The sequence below is a fragment of the Passer domesticus genome, chromosome 2 (assembly GCF_036417665.1).
Source record: "Passer domesticus isolate bPasDom1 chromosome 2, bPasDom1.hap1, whole genome shotgun sequence".
In the NCBI taxonomy this organism is placed as follows: domain Eukaryota; kingdom Metazoa; phylum Chordata; class Aves; order Passeriformes; family Passeridae; genus Passer; species Passer domesticus.
The window spans coordinates 67,885,256-67,904,536 of NC_087475.1; the positions used below are offsets into that span (position 1 = coordinate 67,885,256).

The 19,281-nt window shown below is 38.9% G+C and overlaps 1 protein-coding gene across 7 annotated transcripts in view; it reads right to left on the reverse strand.

The window, feature by feature from the left end:
- The window catches only part of NBEA (neurobeachin), a 452,703-nt gene extending 433,880 nt beyond the window's left edge, over positions 1 to 18,823 (reverse strand). For all 7 annotated transcript variants that reach the window (XM_064409011.1, XM_064409015.1, XM_064409017.1 and 4 more), the window contains exon 1: positions 18,539 to 18,823. In XM_064409011.1, the coding sequence (XP_064265081.1) occupies positions 18,539 to 18,817 (279 nt within the window). In that variant the 5' untranslated portion in view covers positions 18,818 to 18,823. The remainder of the gene's footprint in view (positions 1 to 18,538) is intronic.
- Positions 18,824 to 19,281: the final 458 nt, after the last annotated feature.

Consider the following 19,281-nt stretch of genomic DNA (forward strand, 5'->3'; position numbering starts at 1 on the left):
CAGAATACAATTTTGCTATCTTCTAGATAAATACAGCCAAATCTTTAAAAACACATGGTAATTTCAACACCTTAGCTTGGCCCAGCAGGAAAGTAGTTTCTTCAGATCCAGAATACAGATGAATGCCTCTGACAGGCAGTGAATAAAACAGAAATAAATTAAACTCATCTGGGGAGAAATTCAGCCATGACCCTCACTGTGAAGAGTGATCCGATCTTCCATTCTAACTGGAGAAAAAGCCAGCATAAGAGTAACCTACCATTAAAGCCAGGAATTCTTCCAGTGAAGACAGCATGTCTATGAAAAGGTGAAACAAAAAATGGATTGCCAACAATCTACTGACTGTGAAGTTCAGATCCCATGGAGGTAGAACCTACTTGAAAATGTAAGGAACTGACTATCCTGGCATGGAAGGATTATGGAGAAAGAGAGAACACAGGAGATCAAGAAAGAGCTCATGTTGGAAAGGTTCAACACAGCCAACCTCAATGCAATTCACAGCCTAAGAAGCATCTCAGTCTGTTGACAACTATCACCCACGAACACAACTCATGCTTGAATCTGCAACCCATGCAACCCTTCCCAGATTTTGAACAAGTTTTGGAAAGAAAGGTACCTAGCACATAAACTCCATTTCACAAGAAATATGAGGCTCAGAGGAGAGATATCTCCATCTTCTGACTGAGCAGGTATTCCAGAAACACAACAGATTTAAAAATCCTAGCTAATAGGCTCAACTGACTGAAACAAGAATAACACACTTCCCCACATAGTCCCACACAGTGTCACAAGCAGTCCTCTCCTTCACTTCATACTTAAACTACATTTAAATCTCACTCACCAAGGAATTAAGAAAAATACAAAAGAGATCACTAACTAAGGACCTTGAGCAGACTGACTGCATGCTCCACTTGAGCCCTCAACAAAAAATTGATTCCAGAGAAACAGATTTTCAAGAGGGACATGAAGGACAGACTGCAGCTTCTATTTATATCCTCTAAGCAAATTAAATACCCACTGCTCATCTGCCAGAGAGTGCTCATATAAACATGGAATGGTTTGGACTGGAAGATACCTTAAAATATCATCAAGTTCAACCCTTGTGTGCCACAAGCAGGGACCTCTTCCACTAGACCAGGCTGCTCAAAGGCTCACCCAGCCTGCCGTGGAACTCTTCCAGTGATGTGGCATCCACAGGTTCTCTGGGCAACCTGTTTCAGTACCTCATCAGCACCACATTAAAGACTTTCTGTATAATATCTAATTAAATCACTGCTCCTTTTCCTACCACTATATGCCCTTTTAAGAAGTCTCTCTCCAGCTCTGTTGTAAGCCCCATTCAGTGTCAGGAAGGCTGTAGTAAGATCTCCCTGGAGCCTTCTCTTCTCCAGGCTGAACAAACCCAGTTCTCTTAGCCTGCCCTCACAGGAGAGGTGCTCCAGCCCCCTGACCATCTCCATGTCCCTCCTGCGGTCCTGCTCCTAACAGGTTGCCATCTTCCTTAATGTGGAGGCCCCAGTACTTCAGGAGGGGTCTCATGAGAGTGGAGTAGAGGGGGAGAATCACCTCCCTTGACCTGCTGGCCACACTCCTTGTCATGTAGCCCAGGATATGGCTGTTCTGGACTGCAAGACCACTTTGCTGGGTCATATCAAGCTTCTTGTCCAACACTCCCAAATCTTCTTCCTCCTTTAAAGGCCAATCACAAAGCCATATGAAAACTTGAACAGTTGAAAAAGAAAACTTAAACATAGTTGTTCAATTGACCAGAACTGAGACTTCCTGATACCCCCTTAGTAACCCATTGTACCATAACTGGCTTTAAATTTTAGTTCAGAGAAGGTTAATTTAAAAGTAGTTTAACAAATAATTATTTGATTTCCAGTTAAGTGAGATTGTTTCATTACATGTTTCTGTTTGTGATCTTGGGAGTTCTTTTAGTTTTTCATTATTAGTTTCATAAGAATATGTATTTTAAGGAAATTAAAACAAAAAACAAAGAACAAAATCAGCCCACAATCCTGAAACTGATTTTTCACTGATGTATATGACAAGCAGTTTAGTACAATTAATGTAAGCACATCAAAGATTTTCATGAAAGAATACTTTGCTGAAATACTCCAGCCAGAAGAAATACTTAATGCTTCCAATATCACCGAGATTATTTGAAAATACGGTTTTTATTTTAAGGGATGCAGAGTTAGAAATATTTGCATATTTTTCATTTGAAATCCATTAAGAAAAAAAAACAACCAAACAATTATTTCGAAATCCAGTTACAACAGATACAGCTTTGATACTCATGAAAATCTAAGTACAGAAAAAAAGAATTGCTTATTTAGAACAAAAGACTATGGTAGCCTTACTTTCATTCAATAAGCAATGATACTGACTTTGAAGAATGATTTAAAATTAGAATTTTGAGAAAAAAATCATTTTAACTACTGATAAAGTGTAATAGTGAAGCTATGGAAACTGAAAGGAATGGGCCTACAAAGACAAAAAAAAAAAAAGACTGAAAGCTTGCATCAGATAGTTTCTGTTTCCTTTGCTAATAATATCTACCCCATATTCCATAGAGTCATTGAAATGCATTCTCAATACTTGTTTTCCACGACAATTCAATTCTTACTTAATTTGAAAGCAAAACCATAAACCACTGTTTGAAATACTTATGATAAGGATTATACTGACTATTACTATTGAAGATCAAAAGGAGATTTTTAAAATGCTATCTTATTTAAACAGTGAAGATGGGATGGGACTCAAAAAGTCAATTGTTTCAAATGTCTATTCTAAAGAAAGTAAAGTCCAACTAGGTGAACAAGGATAAAGAAATCTCTGGCCAGTATATGTCTAGAACAACTAACAGTGCCTCACTGAACAGATAGGTCCCCTTTTTAATCCAATTTTATCGTATTTAGGACAGATATGTAGCTTTTTTAGTTATTTTTTTACTCTAAGCAGTTCTGTAAAGCCTCTTCCTCTCAAAAGGAGCAGATTTTCTTCACATGTGTGTGCCAGCCAAGCAAGAACCACTTGTTGAAAACAAGAGATCCAATACTGCCACATTTTTAAAAAACAAGCAACTTCTTCACATTCTTGAAATTAAATCCAAATCTTTTCAAGCATGTGAACAAAAAACAAAAGAAAACCCCTATATTAATACCTATACTATTTAATACCTGAAGGTATTAATTTAGATCGTGTTCCATCATGTCCTCCCACAGAGTCTACAGCTCAACACATGCTTCCTCAGTTTTGACCACCAATAATAAGAGGCCATTCATTTCAAATCATGAGCATGATTTAGCATTCTGTAATTGATTCAAGGCTATTTTTAAAAAGCATTTTAACCAACCCTCATAGTTTATCTCTTAAGACTTCAGAATCCTGTGATTCAAAACTGGGTAACAACATCTACATTAATATTTTATTCATACCAAAGAAGTGCCTCCAAATCCTTATATTGACATTTATAATTTTCTGATACTCACTAGGCATTCCATTTTTTCATTTTTGACATGATTTTTTAAAATAGAAAATACAATCTAACTAAACAGTGTGTGTGCCATTCAACGGTGGTTTGCAATCAAATGTGCCAGACATCTGTGAAAGTCTTAACTGGTCCTTTATAGGGAAAAAGGAACGGCTCTGCAACTTTAAAAGCACATAAAATTAAACAATGTTAATCTCACCTACACAAAGAAAATCTTATGTAAGCATCCACGGTATAACTACCAAATACAGATAAAGACAATCAAATGTTTCCGGGTAGAACACACACATATATACTAGACTCTGGCAGCCAACCAAAACAGAAAATCCTATTTGACAGGGATAAGAAGGAAGGCATTCAAACATGATCCTGATCTTTTCTTCTATGAAAAAAGAAAAATCTTACAGCCTCCCTCTTTAAAATAGAAATCACCCAGTAATTGTGCCATAGCAGTGTAATGTTTAACTTTAAATTAGTTGGGTGCATTTTGAATATATCCGGAACTGACAAACTTAGAAAATTTCCATCCATTCGTTTGTTAAATTTAAATTGTAACTTACCAGTCTACCACCATAATAAATAAATGACAGTTTTCTGTTATACAAGACAGTTTTAAATAGCAGTAGCTGTCTGATAAGGCTTGAAAAAGAAAACATTTAATTTCCTCTTTAACACACTTAATTGTAACATTACAAGTCAGGGTAAAACATGTTGAAAACCCACCATGAACTTGTCACAATGAGAACAGATATAGTCTTCTTTCTGTTCAGCTAGGGCTTTAAAAGCACAATGTAGCTACAGGATACAAATCCTACAAGATGCAAATTCTGAGCCTTCTGTGTGAAAGCTGGGCTTGTGTTTTCAGTGGGTCTGTTATACAAGGGGTACTAGTTAGTAGGAAAAAATCCCAAGGTGTGTAAATAAAACCCATAGAGCATAAAATGTAAGGACTTGCATCCATATCACATGGAGTGCAATGTGGAATTAGTGACAAAAAAAATTTAATGCAAATTGTTTACTGGTATCACTGCCCTCCAATAAGTCTTTTAATAGCTTTACATGTATGAAGACAGACACTCAGCAATCTGCACAAGAAAGCTGATTAATCTCTGTCAAACAAGACCTTCCAGAAGTAGCACTAGATTTACTAAAGAGACCTGTGCAACCGCCAGTTTCTCATACCTAGTCAGGTTCTATTGGAGTATCGCAAATGGCAATGCTTATAGGACAGCCACTAGGCATAGCTAAGCCTTATTCATCACTCAAAAATATCAATCACCTTTTTCTGATTATGCCTCACCACTGCAAATGTCAAAGCAATTAGGAAAGTCCACATTTCAAAAGATGAAAAGCAGCTGTTTGTTGAAATACAGACAAATTAATAGTAGCGTATAACTATCAATCCCTGCATAGAAGCCTAATTCTGTTTATAACTACAAATAAAAGTATTTAATCTACAGGTTTACTGTATCTCCTTACACCTGGTGGCCACCAAGCTACTCTATCACTGCCCTCCTTGGCTGGACAGGGGGACAAATATACAACAAAAGACTCATGGGTCAATATAAAAGCAAGAAAAGAGATCACTCAGCAATTACTATCATGGGAAAATCAGGCATGACTTAAAGAAACAAATTTACTAAAAATCAAAAATAAGACAACTATAAATAAAATCAAGCCTTAAAACACTGCTTCTCCATCCCTTTCCCTTTTTTCCAAGCTCAACTTCGTTCCCAAATTCTCTCCCTTCTTCTTCCCCCAAATGATGAAGAGAGTCAAGGAACAGGGGCTGTCATTTGTCCATTTCACACTGTCTCCATCACTTCTTTCTTCTGGTTCTCCTCCCATGCTCCAGCACCGTGTCTCTCCCACAGGACACATTCCTCCATGATCTTCTCCAACATGGGTCCCTTCCACAAGCTACAGTTCTTACACAAACTGCTCCAGCATGTGTCCCTTCCATAGGGTGCGGTCCTTCAAGAACAGATTGCTCCGGCATGGGTCCACCATGAGGCCCCAAGCTTTGCCAGAAAACCTGCTTCAGCACAGGCTCTCCATAGGGCCACTCCCTCCTCTGGGCATCCCTCTGCTTCCTGGTCCTCCACAGGCTGCAGGCGGGTCCCTCACAGATCTCCACGGGCTGCAGAGGAACAGCTGCCACATCATGGTCTACACAACAGGCTGCAGGGGACTCTCTGCTCCATCAGCTGGAGCGCCTCCCCCCTCTCTTCCTCACTGACCTTGCTGTGTACTGGGCTGTGCCCCTCATGTATTCTCACTCCTCTCTCCAGCTGCAATCACTCCTCTGCAGTAAGTTCTTTTCAAATCTGTTGCCCACAGTCAGTGCCACCATTGCTGATGGGTCTGGCTTGGAGCTGGCTGGCAGCGGCTCTATCAGACACAGGAGAAGCTTCCAGCAGGTTCTCGCAGAAACCACCGCTGCATCCCCCCCCACTACCAAAGCCTGGACACATAAATCCACTACATCCTCTGAGACCAGGATTATATCACTCCAATCCCCAAACTCCACACCTTCAAAAGCTGAGCATTATCCCAGACATTATCCTCATAAAGCATCATAATACAGTTTTTTATATGACATTCTACTTCCCAAAGATCAGTTTTATTACTTAAAGTATTTTTCTTCTACAGCTTATTTTGATGCTTATACAATAAAAGACTTGGGGCAAATCTTTGTTTTCAGTCACAGTACAAACCTATTGACCTAGAATGGTTATTCTTAACTTAAAAATACACAAGAAGAAAAAGACCATTGTAAAATAATGAAAAATATTACAAGACAAACAGAACACAAACTATGAAGCTGGAAGCTACTTACCATATAGCAGTACCAAAATGTATTAACAATTACTGCTAAACACCACTTTTCTCAATAACTCTCTTGGCTGTATTAATTTTTAATAATGCTCAAGTAGCCTTTCATTACAGTGTTTTAAAGATCTCATTTTGCTACACTAAGTATAGACTATTTAGTTGGATTTCCATTTTCTAAATAAATAGAAATGCCAAAGAGTTTTGCTTAAATTAGGATTGCTTTTAGACCACAATTTTCCCTATCTCCCAGGCAATCTTCAAGATTTCTTAAAGAAATTTTAAATCAAAATTCATCTTGGCTGTACTGTCAGCTGCAGCTGTGCCATGTCTTGCTCGTAGTATGAAGTATGTGGTCCCCTCAACCCTTCATGCTCTACAGAATGCATACATAAGAGAATTTTTAAACCTGTGATTATTCAAAAACTAATACAACAAACATACATGTCCATTTCAGATGTACTGCTTAAGCAAAAACAACCCAATGCTCATCCTCAAAAATGTTCAAGTTGCTTTATCATCTTATTACTAAGGAAGGCCTAAAAATCTACTATAACTCCACAAGGAGCACATGAGAGAAGAATTTTGAAGTAATAATTTAAACAATGTATTTCCAAGATTCCTCTGACCTCCAGAAAGGATTTAGATTGTAATGACACTTCAAGACATTTACTGTTTCTTCTGCACTTCTGGATAATACCAGATTTTTGGTACAAGATGCATTTAGGATTGATCTCAGCCAGACTAAAATACAATAGATGTGCTGCTTTCTTTTCACAGTGAAGTAACTTCTGGGTAAAACAGAGCTCTCCTAACTTAAAGCAAGTTGAAAAGACAGTTATGTCCTAAATCCTGCATGAGGAAAAGTCCATTACAAGTACTTGCAACCATCCTAACTTCAGAGGACAGGCTAGGACCTCAAACCAAAGCTGTGACAAATGATCCAAGAGCTTAAATCTGGACTATAAAAGGTATTCTCCATTTACACTCTGAAACCTCTTAACTGCATTTAGTTTTAAGAGAAGGATTTCTTACTTAAAAATTTCAACACAAAGCACTTTGAAACCCACATGGTGGCTTAGACTCTGGTATTAACAGATGGTGATAATTCCCTCAGACACCTCAAAAATTAATAAAACATCATGTAACAAGTCATCTCAAGGTCTCTGTAAATCCAGGCGGACACTGAAAGATAACCTGTTGTACTCAGAATTTTCCCATCATGCTGTTAGGTTTTTATTTTTTAATGTAATGCTTCCTTTTAACAGTACCATTTCTCAACAGCTAAACTTAATCTAAACAACTAACAATTTGGGTAAATTTGATACATTTCTGGTAATTTTTTTCTTTTAAAGACTCAGCTGGGAATGTATCAACTTCAGCAGCCTAAAAGTTATCACCCTCACTCAGCTGAAACTTCTGCTTCCTCCCTTTCCCATCCTTCTTGATTGTGCTTAGGTACTCTAGAGGCTCTTCATACATTATAATTGTATTTGCTTTAGTTTGCGCTGTTGGGTTTCTGAAAAAAGGAAAGTTTAAACTACAACTTCAAGTGACAAAACAGATTACAGACTTAAGAGCTACTCTTTGAACTGAGACAGCAACTGAGTAGATCCAAATTTATTCTTAAATATAATTTAATCACATTTTATTACAGAAAAAAATACAAACAAATACAAAATATTTTATTATAGTTCATTTTTCCTTGTTATAGAACCATCACAGAACAGTTTGGGTTTGAAGAGACCTTGAAGATCATCTAAATCCAATTCCCCTGCCATGGGCAGGGACATCTTCCCATAGACCTGGTTGCTCAAAGCACCACCCAACCCGGCCTTGAAAGTATAAAACCCCCTTATACTAATAATAAGGGAAATCATTGCAATTGTGAACAGTGGGAATAACCTGCTTCTGGGTTTTAGAAAATACCCACAATTATCAACTTCACTGATCCATTTTAAAGACTGCATCAGCTCCTATTCAGTGAGCACTATGTTTAAAATGTCAAATACTGTACTGTATCAACTATGAAAGACTGACTACCTCTCAGTGACTAAGCCTACACATTGTTCTAGTTACAATGTGTTTATTACCGTACATGATAAGTTACTTTGAATAAATGGTTTTCTGCTCATGGAACATGAACTATAAAATTTTGTTACATAATCATCTTTGTTTCATATATTACAGTTTCTAAGTTGCATACAGTTATATGCACATGAAGTGCTATTGAATATTTAATATATAAATCTTAGACTATATATAAAGTCATAAATCTATTATTTTTGACAAACCCGATGCAGAATTTCAACAGCCTTGGCTCTATACTGAATTTTGTATTTTAAATTTTCATTCTAACATGAAGCAGCTATTGCTTTGAAAACTATGCTAACAGTTCTAGTTTAATGTCATTTCATGCTAATTTTTTGAATAAAGTAGTATTTATAGTATACTATAAATATTATATAAAGAGCCACAAAGTTTCATTAACTGAGTATTATGCCATTAACTTTGTACTTTCCCAGCAAAATATTAAATGTACCTACATCTCATATTTCTGAAATCCAAGAAATAAGCTTACATATAACCGTAACTTTGATTTGCAGAACCAACAGACAGACTTGGGTTTGTGTTTCATCCAAGACTATCTATTAGCAAGCAGGCACAATGGGTGAAAAGCAAATGCTCACTGCTGTGGCTCACCAAGGTCTGTTTTCTTTCTTGGCTGCACATGGTGCAAATTTTCCTTTGCTGAGTTAGGCATTGGTACACAGGATTATTTGTGGTAGATACTGCAGCTCATACTGTGAAATGAGGAAGAGGATTGCTATAATTAAAAGGCTTCCCAGACTCCACCTCCCACTTTTTCTTATCTGCACAAGGAGAATAAAGACTTAAATGTGTGAATGATTAAGGGATTGAAACATCTGACATACAAAGAAAGGCTGAAGAGAGCTGGGATTATTAGCCTTAAGAAGAAAAGATTTGAAGAAATCTTATAAATGTATATTTTTAGGGGAAGTGGGATGGGCAGGGAGTAAACACAAGGGAGCCACACCCTTCTTAGTGCTATGAGCCCAGGATACCATGATACAGTTTCCTTTTAGATGGAGAGAATTCACTTCACCCTTGGACAGTAGACTCAACATTAACATGGTCTTCTCGTAAGTCTATTACTGCATTCACAAAGTGCTCTCTAAGGTATCAAAAGATGCAATGGAAACTGCAATGTTTCCACGAGAAACAAAGTGGATAAGAAAGTCTTTCAAATAACTTAATAAGCTATGTAAAACAAAACAAACAAAAGATGGACTTCTGCAGGTTCTTTGAAGATATGTATGTCATAGCTTACATACCTTCAAAGATACAGAAGCATACAGAAGATACAGAAGCAGTGGCAGCAAAGATTTTCAGAAGCCCAGAGTCTAAAATATGGGGCAAGGGCTCCACAAGTCTCTTGAGGGGAAACAAGAATGAAACAGCTCCCATATCCTGAGCATATTGCTTGGAGCACCTTACCCAATCCAATACAGCATTACACCAACATTTCCATCAGTTTCAGCTATTCAGGAGATGAATATTAACAGCCAAGAAGCCATCAGTCACAGATATGACTCATAAATACTGCACACACCTTGCCATTTACAAAAACAGGTAATTTATTTCACTGGAGCAACAGAAGGAAAAGAGGGGGTGCTGAGCTTTTATTGGAGCTCCCAAACTCACAAGAAAATGGCAAAAGCCACCAGCCTTGAAAGTGCAACACAATACTTAGTAAGGTTCTTTACTTCTTCCTTATTCCATAAATTAACGTAGCCAAAAATGCAGCTTTCAGAGGCTCCTCACTAAGTTTCATTATTGACATAAAAAATATGATTTGAAGAGGGATGAAGCTGATTTCTTCCCTATAAAATAGGCTTTCACCTCTTTTCAGGCCAAACCTCTTTACCCATTCTCTCAACATTACAATTCCTGCAATTAAACATGTTTGGTCCCATTATGAATATGCTATGTGACTAGAGCTGCCATAGCTCTGTAGCTCCATTCTGATATTTGTCCTATTGGAAGGGGCAGACAGCTTTCCTGTTCTTCCAGCTATAAAAAGCATACATTTGACTTTAAGCAGGAATACACCCCTGATTTCAAAGTAATCCTTTTTCCTTTTTTGTTTTTTAATAAAAAAACTTTTTTAAAGGCTTTTAACATTAACAGTGACATAGGGAGAATATTTGCTCCCAATTAAATCAAGGGGTTTTTTTAATGCGGTGAGCCACACCACATATTGTTTAAGATTAAGGGCAAACTGACTGGTGAGGCATGAGCAATACAAAACATCATGGCTTCAGTTGGTTTATTACTAGCTTGAACATGGCTACTATTCTATATTTAATGAAAGCACATTTTATATTTTCTTTAAGTTTGTTGTAGTAATTTGTTGCAACAGGTTTGTATGGGATCCTTTCTCAACCAAAAGACAGGCTTTCAAATTCACATTTGTGTTTATATTCAAACTATTTTCTTTTTATGAAACCAAATTTTTAAAAAGACAAACCTGCTATAGTGGCTCTTAAAGCAGGCAATCAAAATTCAATAAAAGTTGGAAAACTTGGTGTAATTTAGTATTTGTCACAGAATATGAAGACTTATAAAGCAAAAAAAGAAGTGAGATCACATAAAACTGATTACAATGCCTCATTGGCTTAGAAGAATCTGCTCAAAGAATGATTATTTCCATCCTTCTGTCTACAGTCCCAGTACTACAAAAGCCATGAGGTAACAAAAAGCATGATATGAATAACAACTTCACTTGTAAGTGAATATTTTGCCATATCTCACTTCCAGCTAATTCTAAAACTTAATACTTATTCTGCATAGTTAAGGAAGGCTTTCAACTGTTAAACAAAAGGGCAGTGAATGAAACATCATTTTGCAAAGACAGATGCCAAGCATTTGTAAGCTGTTGAACAGCATTAGCAACACTTGCATTTATACAAGCTTTCAGTGAATTGTCATGTTGGAACAATTTCAGTGATGCAACCCAATTTTAAAGCAAAGCAGGGTAGTCTTATTATAGGGTAGCACCAAAATAAATGAATTAACGTTGCTGATGTAAACCTCAGTAACACCAAAACTACTTAGACTTATTTACCAAAGGTTATTATTTTCCACCTATGTCCAAAGTACCAAAAAATGCTAAACTGTAAAAATTAGTGGAATGCAACTTTAGCAATCAGTAGGTTGATCAGAAGTTGAGATGCTTCTCTACTGGGAATAATAAATAATCTTCCTCTTAGCTATTAATGTCATTAATAATCTTAAATTGAAGTTATGAAATTATAGTCAAATAGCTGAAATCCCTATTAACCCTATAGTTGAAGTGGATGTTTCTATCATTAAGGAAGGAATATGCGACTCTCCACAAATAAAATATTTTTAAATTTTTTTATTATATTTATGCTGATGATCATGTATCAGATACTGTAGTACATCTACACCAAACTCTTGCAAGACAGATGAGGGAGGTCATCGAATTCAAAACTGATGTTTCAAGAGATCTGCTGCCTCTGATTCCAAAATCAAATTCTAAATTTGATTCAGACTTTAAAAAAGCTTAAAGGTTCTGTCTATGCAAGAATGGGTAAAGCTCCACAATGGGATGTTTCCATAAAAACAAACAGTAATAAATTATCAAATTTCACTAAAAAAATAAAAGGAACTTCATCAGAGTAAACACACACTACTACAGTGACCCTCTGGCCACCAGGTACATTGAATATATAATGAGGTAGCTGATGCTGTTCTGTGTAAAGGACAATAAAACACTGTACACTCATGGAAGAGCAACACAAATTAATCTGAACTAGATTTACTGAGACAGGCCAAAATACAAAATGGAAACAGTACAGAAACAAATAATGAACAGGTAAGACTTAAGAGGCTGATTTAAAATAGCTTAGATAGCTTATTAAGTTAATATTCTGTTAATACTGTGCACAACATTTATCAGAAAAGATTCTGTTTTGTAGTAACCCAATCACAGATTTCATTCCACTTTGACTAAATCAAATACAGTGCAGAAGGAGAACAAATTTGGAGATTGGAGTAATTCAGAGATTATTATGCAGGTTTTGGGTGCTAGTTTTTTGTTGATGTTTTTAAAGATGCAGTATAGAGTTTCATATATTTGAGATGTATGAGTGAACACAGTGAAAAGCATTAACATGAAAGAAAAAACTGCACCACAGCCTCTTAGACCTCAGCCTTGCCACAGCTCCAACTTCTACCCCTTTGAGCGTTCATCTGAAAGCAGGGACGGGGGAAAATATGGAGGGCAGAGAGAACGACTAGTGTTTAACCAAATACACAGCTAAATGCTTAGTCTTGTGAAACACATGGCTTAAGTGGGGAATCAGGTCACAATTTCATAAAAATAGCATCTTGATAGAAAAAGGTGCTAACCCTTTGCTTGGTGCAAAGGGATAAAACACAGGTAGAGTCTCAGGAGAGAGAAGGGGGAAAGGTCAAGGATTGCAGGTGTTTTTTCAATACAAGTCTCACAACTATTTTATTTCAGTGTGACAAAAATAAAAGAGCCTCTAGGTATTGACCTCCTTTATAATCCATGAATTAAATCCTGTAAAGACAAGTAAGAAGTAAAATCAGGATATAAAACTAAGAAGAAAATAGCTATTCAGAGTTAAGCATTAAGGAACATTCAGTTACATGCCAACATGACAGATTTTTAAAAGTTATCACCTATAGAAATATATCAACCCATCATACAAGAACCACAGCAGATTCCAAGCCTCCTACTGAGATACCATTAGTGCTTTATGACTGATACAAGGATTGAAAAAACTTTTCAGCCATAAACACCTACTGTCAGAGATTAGATAAAAAGCCCCCAAAAACCAGTTATAATAAAATAATTAAATGAACATTCAGTCATTCAAAGATTTTCTGTAATCAAAACTAAGTTTTCCACAGAAGTATTAAATAATGACAAGAGCTACAGTACTCTAAAGTAGCTGCCCATGGAATGTTATGACAAACTCTCACATTAGAGTGAGAACTCTTTTCATACAGCTCTGGTAGCTTGTACAGCAATGTCCAAACAGATTAGTTGGATAGATGAGCAGGATACCAAGAGGCCAGTGGGACAGACAGTAACTTGGACAAGGACTGCCACCTTCAGTTAAGTATTACCTAAACCAAAACTCACACAAAAAGCAAACAAACAAAACCCCCCCAAAAAATTCCAACTTTGAAATTTCCCCAAACTTCACTTTTTTATTACTATCATCTATCAGCAGAGAATAACACTCAAAATGAAAAAGCTTACACTAAGAAAATGGAAGATTCTCAAGCCTGCCAAGCTAGTTCCACAAGAAAAACAAAAATCATATGACAGAGGCTACATCTCAGGAGGCACACACTTTCTCAGACTACAACAGCGTCCAATGAACAAAAGTGTTTCTTCCTCCCCATGTGACAATAGAAGTGTGCCATGGGACAGTGGAGCAAACCAAAACTATAAATGGATTCAAAGAATTCAGATACCAAACCAGCTATACCAGCTATAGCTTAAGAAACCCTTAACCAACCTCTGAAGTAAAGAAGTACCAAAGGGAAAAAAAAAAACCAAAAACAAAACCAAAAAAACACCTTTCTTACACAGGCCTCCCTTTACATTTTTCCTTATGACCACTACTACAGAAAACCTGCAGGGAGAGAAGGATCTCTCACATAATTCAACCCATTTGCTCTGAAACTGCAAATGCCACTCCTACGAGTACACAATGTGACAGAGCACTAAAAAACGGCTTACCTCTTGTGATGGGTGACTAACACTGAAGTAGGATGGAACAGCCAAGAAAACGAGAAGAGCTAGGCAGAAGTGTGGGCTGCAGTCAACAAGAACAGAAAAAGACTTTTTGAACTAAGCCTGGTGTTTGACCTACTTCTTACAAGCACTCTCTAGCCTGACAAAACCTATATAAAAGCTTTCCAGATTGCACAAGGAGAACCCTGGTCAGCTACACCTGTATCAGACTGAAATCTGTTCACATCTGCATCACATCATTTGTTCAAGATGCACAGGCAAAACGAGCAGCATGTTTCAGAGCCAGTCACAACTTTTTAGTATCATTCAGCTTTCTGTTCACCTTGCTTACTGTGCACTGCCATATAATCAGCACTACAAAACTCAAAATCACAAATACTAGGAAATTCAAACCAGAACAGAGAAAGGTTCCTAAAAGCTAAGAAACAATGCAACTCACATAGTTGTGTTTGATCAAAGATGGCCAAACAGGAGTCAGTTCAAAATATGCACTGAATTAAAAATTCCCAAGACCACTAAAATACTGGAAAAGCAGAGAACTAAGAAAGCAAGTCAGTAAAATAACAGAAGACCAGTCAAGGTACATTAAAGAAAACTAGTCAAAGCCATATGTGGAAACTTTGTTGTAGGAAATAAGAAAAACAAAAGTAGACAAAGTAGAAGAATAGATAGACAGACTGATCCACTTCCACTTTAATACCACATTTTCTGGAGCACATGGTATAGAATTTTATTTTAAACATCAGTCTAACAGCAACAAGCACATCTACCATGCAATAACAACATCCTTGAGAGCACCCTAAGAACACTAACAGAGCTGTTCAAAGGGGCCTCCTTGACAATAGAAGCATAGAACTGGTGTCAAAATATCCCCAAAGTGAAATCCCTTAGAGCAATTAAAGGATTACATTTTTTTTTTTTAAGGAAAGCCCTTACTAGTTTGGTGCTTTGCAGTACACAAGGGTCAGTGAACACACATCTCAGAGAGAGCATGCTGAGCCTGGGAATTCATACTAAACCCATGGACCAAAACCAAAATAAGCACCATCACAGAAGAAGAACCCATGTGATACAATGAGGCATTCCCTCCTACTTTCAGAAACGTAAAAATAACACAATAATATATAAAATCATTCTAAAAAATTTTTCAGCTCATGGATTTTTAAGATCTTCTGACCTTCTCAGCACTAACACCACCAGGTCTTTGTAAGGATAACTGAGTCCTTCATAGGCATTGGCATATAAAAGGCTGAACCCTCTCTCCACTGTTTTTCATGATAATCTTAAACAATGAAAAATAACAAAAGCTATACTAGATATTCTACAAAGTGACACTCCGCTGACCAGTTTAACAGAACTTTGAACACAGCAGGTTCTGAGGAAATACTAAGAAATACATCAAGAGAAACAACTAATCTCCTAAACAATGGAGGAATGCCCAAAACCGAAATATTGTCTGATGTGACAGTCCACTGTTAAAATTTGGCAAAGCTGAAAATCCAACAAGATATTGGACCACAAAGATTTTCAACACTGTAAAGAATACACTTCCTCACCTCACAGATACAATAAATCACTACGTCCATCAGTATCAGAAAGTACTACATGAGCTAAATCTAAAATTCAGTACTAGAGATTACAGTGTGTGGCCACCAAAACAAACAGGTAAAGATAAAAACTCTTCAAGAGAAAGCCTAAAAGCCCAACTTCACAAGAAAGAAGAGTGACGACCTCCACAACAAGGGCACACCAGAACAAAGTTTTGTCTCTGACATTTACTGCTGCTTCCATGGAGATGCAGGAAGAGTAAATAGATTTATTTAAGCTTTACACAAAAGACAGCAATAATCTTGTATAAGAAAATTTTAAAAGCATCTCCATCTTTAACTTCTGATTCTCTCTGATAATAAAACATCTCAGCTATGCAGAATTCTTATACTAAAAAGCTATTACCAAATGGCTTATAGCAACCCAGTATGGCATAGTCTAAGTTACATTTCTCTCAGAGACTTAACATATCAACTGATGTATCAAAACAAGATCACTGTTCACTCATTATCACACCTGCATAAAAAGTCATTCAGAAGTAGCACAGGTAAAGACTGAAGAAAAACAAAACAACAAAATTACCAAACCAAACAGTTGTTTCTGCCCCCAGCTACCCACTGAAGAATGCTTCTAGAACAGAAAAATGCACTTTATTCCAAGTTGCTACTAATATCCTTAATACAGAATGAGATATTTAGTAGTTTAGCCATATGCCATCAGTTTATATCTGCCATATTCACTGCTTGTTTCACATGTGAGTAAATCAAGTTTAAAATATAAAAACCTAATTTTGAAACATGTACTGCCCTGAGAAGAGAAAAATTACAGACACAATAAAGCCTGTCTCTGCTTTGGGAATACTGACTGTTGTATATTGGAGTCCATCTGTTAAGTAATGACTGATCCAGGATGCAACGCTGCTGCAGCAGACTCACAAGCAGTTTCACATTCATATACATCTCCTAGTGCTGAGAGAACTGTTAAACACTCTTGTGTTTATTTTAAAATATTAACATTGTTTTCAGCAACAGCAACTGATTAGTAGGTCTATCTTATATGCAAGCAATGGATGTCCTCCATATAGATACCAAAACATACTCTTAACCTATCCATCAAAGACAAAGCAATGTTAATCCAGTTGCCGGTGCACTAACAGCCAGAATTAAAATGAGCTTAAATATCAGTAAGAATGAAAGAAGAAAGAAAATCAGAAAAGGATTAAACATCTTTGTATCTGTCATGATATATACAAAGCCAGTTACTAAAATAACTGCACATCATGAACTTATTTCGAGTGCTACGTTTAAAGAAATGGGTAATAAACCAATGAAGTTATGATGACTTGTACCATACATACAAAGAACAAAAATAAAATTTACAAGTCACATTTCAAGCTGTCAAACAGCTTGTAGAGAGGAATGGGAAATATACCAGATTACTGTTTTGACATATTCACAAAACTATCAGTTTTAACCCTGTGTGTTCAGATATGCCATAAATATTAAAATGATCTGACCAAATTACGTCCTTCCCTGCACGCTGCAGCTTTTCCATTCAGTCTGTGCTAGGTCAAATGCAAATAACTGTCAGACAGCAGAATACACCTTTTTAAAGTGTTTGAAACAAAATATATTCTTTACATGACTTTGTATAAAATGACTGGCGATTAGAAGCATTAAACTCATTTGAAACAAAGGCAGTTTCAATTAATTACCATTCAGTTTTGAGCAGTCATTTTTCTATCCTATTTTATGTGCAAAATTTGAGGGTATTTCATTGACTGAACTGATTCAAAAGCTTTGCTGCAGCAAATCTTGCATTCAGGAACAGCACCAAATTGCACATAATTGAAAGTGATTCATTTTTAGATGCACTCGCTTGGCTTCTGTAGGTTCCTCAGGCTTTGGTGTAGGTAGCGCAAAAACATTAAGTCATACAGTCCTGCAGTAACTCTTTCACTCCATGAAGTGAGCAGCTGACTAAGGAGCTACATTTTAGCATTTTCTCCTTGTTTCAGCTATTTACCTCTGTACAATAGTATTTTGCAATGCACAGACCTTGGACCAAAGTAGCAACAACACTTACTTTTGCAGACAAGAATGTGTCTTGGAAAGCAGGGCAGGTTATTAAGACTTGGGCAACCCAATACAATACTGCAATACAACTAACTCTTTATTACAGATATTAAAGCGTATTAAATCCTTGCAAAAATCTCCCTTCTCCCCCCCTCCACATAAAATGCTCAACTAGCTCTGATCCAACAGGGTTAAACCCTTCACATGTTTCAGCCACCAAGAAAAGATACCAGCTCAGGCTGGGGCTTTTAATGCTTTTCAATTAAAAACAGATACTACATTCATGCCACTTTTCTTCTCAAGAGGAAGCTACTAGGTTAGAGGGCAGTGTCCATAACACGAAATTGCAAATTACTTAATCTCCTTATTTTTCTCGCTGTAAATTGCACACACTACACTTCTGCAGGAGGCGGCCGGGACGAGGCACTGGGAAGGGGAAGAGTGGCCTGTCTGTTCTAGGTAGGGTCCTGCCTGGAGTTTAGGGAGCGCTGAGGGGGCTTCTGTCACACGCACGACGGACGAGGAGATGAGCAGGTCGCGGGATTAACGAGGAGTTTGGGGAGGAAGGAAGGATGGCTGGAGAAGGGCCGTGCGTGTAGGAGGGACCCGGGGGCTGGGAGGATGCAGGTCCCTGTCGGGTGGCTCAGGGGCGGAGGGGCGCGGGGGCAGCCCCGGCAGGAGCGGGCTGCGCGGGCCGGTGCCCGCCGGGGCGTCACCGGGGCGGGGTGCCGGGCCGCTTACCAGGTTCAGCACCGTCTCCACGATGTCCCGGTTGCTGACCTCCCCAACCTGGATGAGTCCGATGAGGACGGCGAATTTCATCCGGATATTGCGGATCGGCACCGACGGGTTAATCATCCCCGCGGGGAGCACCACGGACCCGGAGCCCGACGCCCTCAGCTCCCCCATCACCGCGACGCTGCTGCTGCCGCCGCCGCCTCCGCCTCCACCGCCGGCCCCGACGGAGATAAGTCCCGCGGGCTGCGGGTCCGGCCCCGACACCGGCTTCTCGCTCGCCATTTACCCCCCGCCGTTACCGGCACCTGCCGCCGCCGCCTCCCCGCCCGGCCGGGCCGAGCCGCGCATCCACCGCAGTCGCACCCGGCGGGGCCGCAGGGAGCCGGCCCGAGGCGCCGGCACCGTCCCAGGAGCCGCTCCCCCGCTCCGCTATAATGAGGGATTATTATGGGCGCCGATGCCCCGTTAGCCGAGGACTGCCCGCCCGGAGCCGCCTCCCTGCCGCGGGGGCCGGGGGCGCGGGCGGCGCCGAGCGCGGTGCGGCCCGGCGGGGGCGAGCGGCGCGCGGGGCGTGCGGCGGCGCGAGCGATGCCGCTGCCGCTGTTGTTGTGGAGCCGAACCCGCCGCCGCTCACGCCGCCATGTTGCCGCCCCCTGCCTGCGGTAGCCGCCAGGGCGCCTGCGCCGAGCCCGTCGGGGGAGTGGCCGGGCCGGGCCCCCCCGGCCGGCCGGGGCACAGGTGAGCAG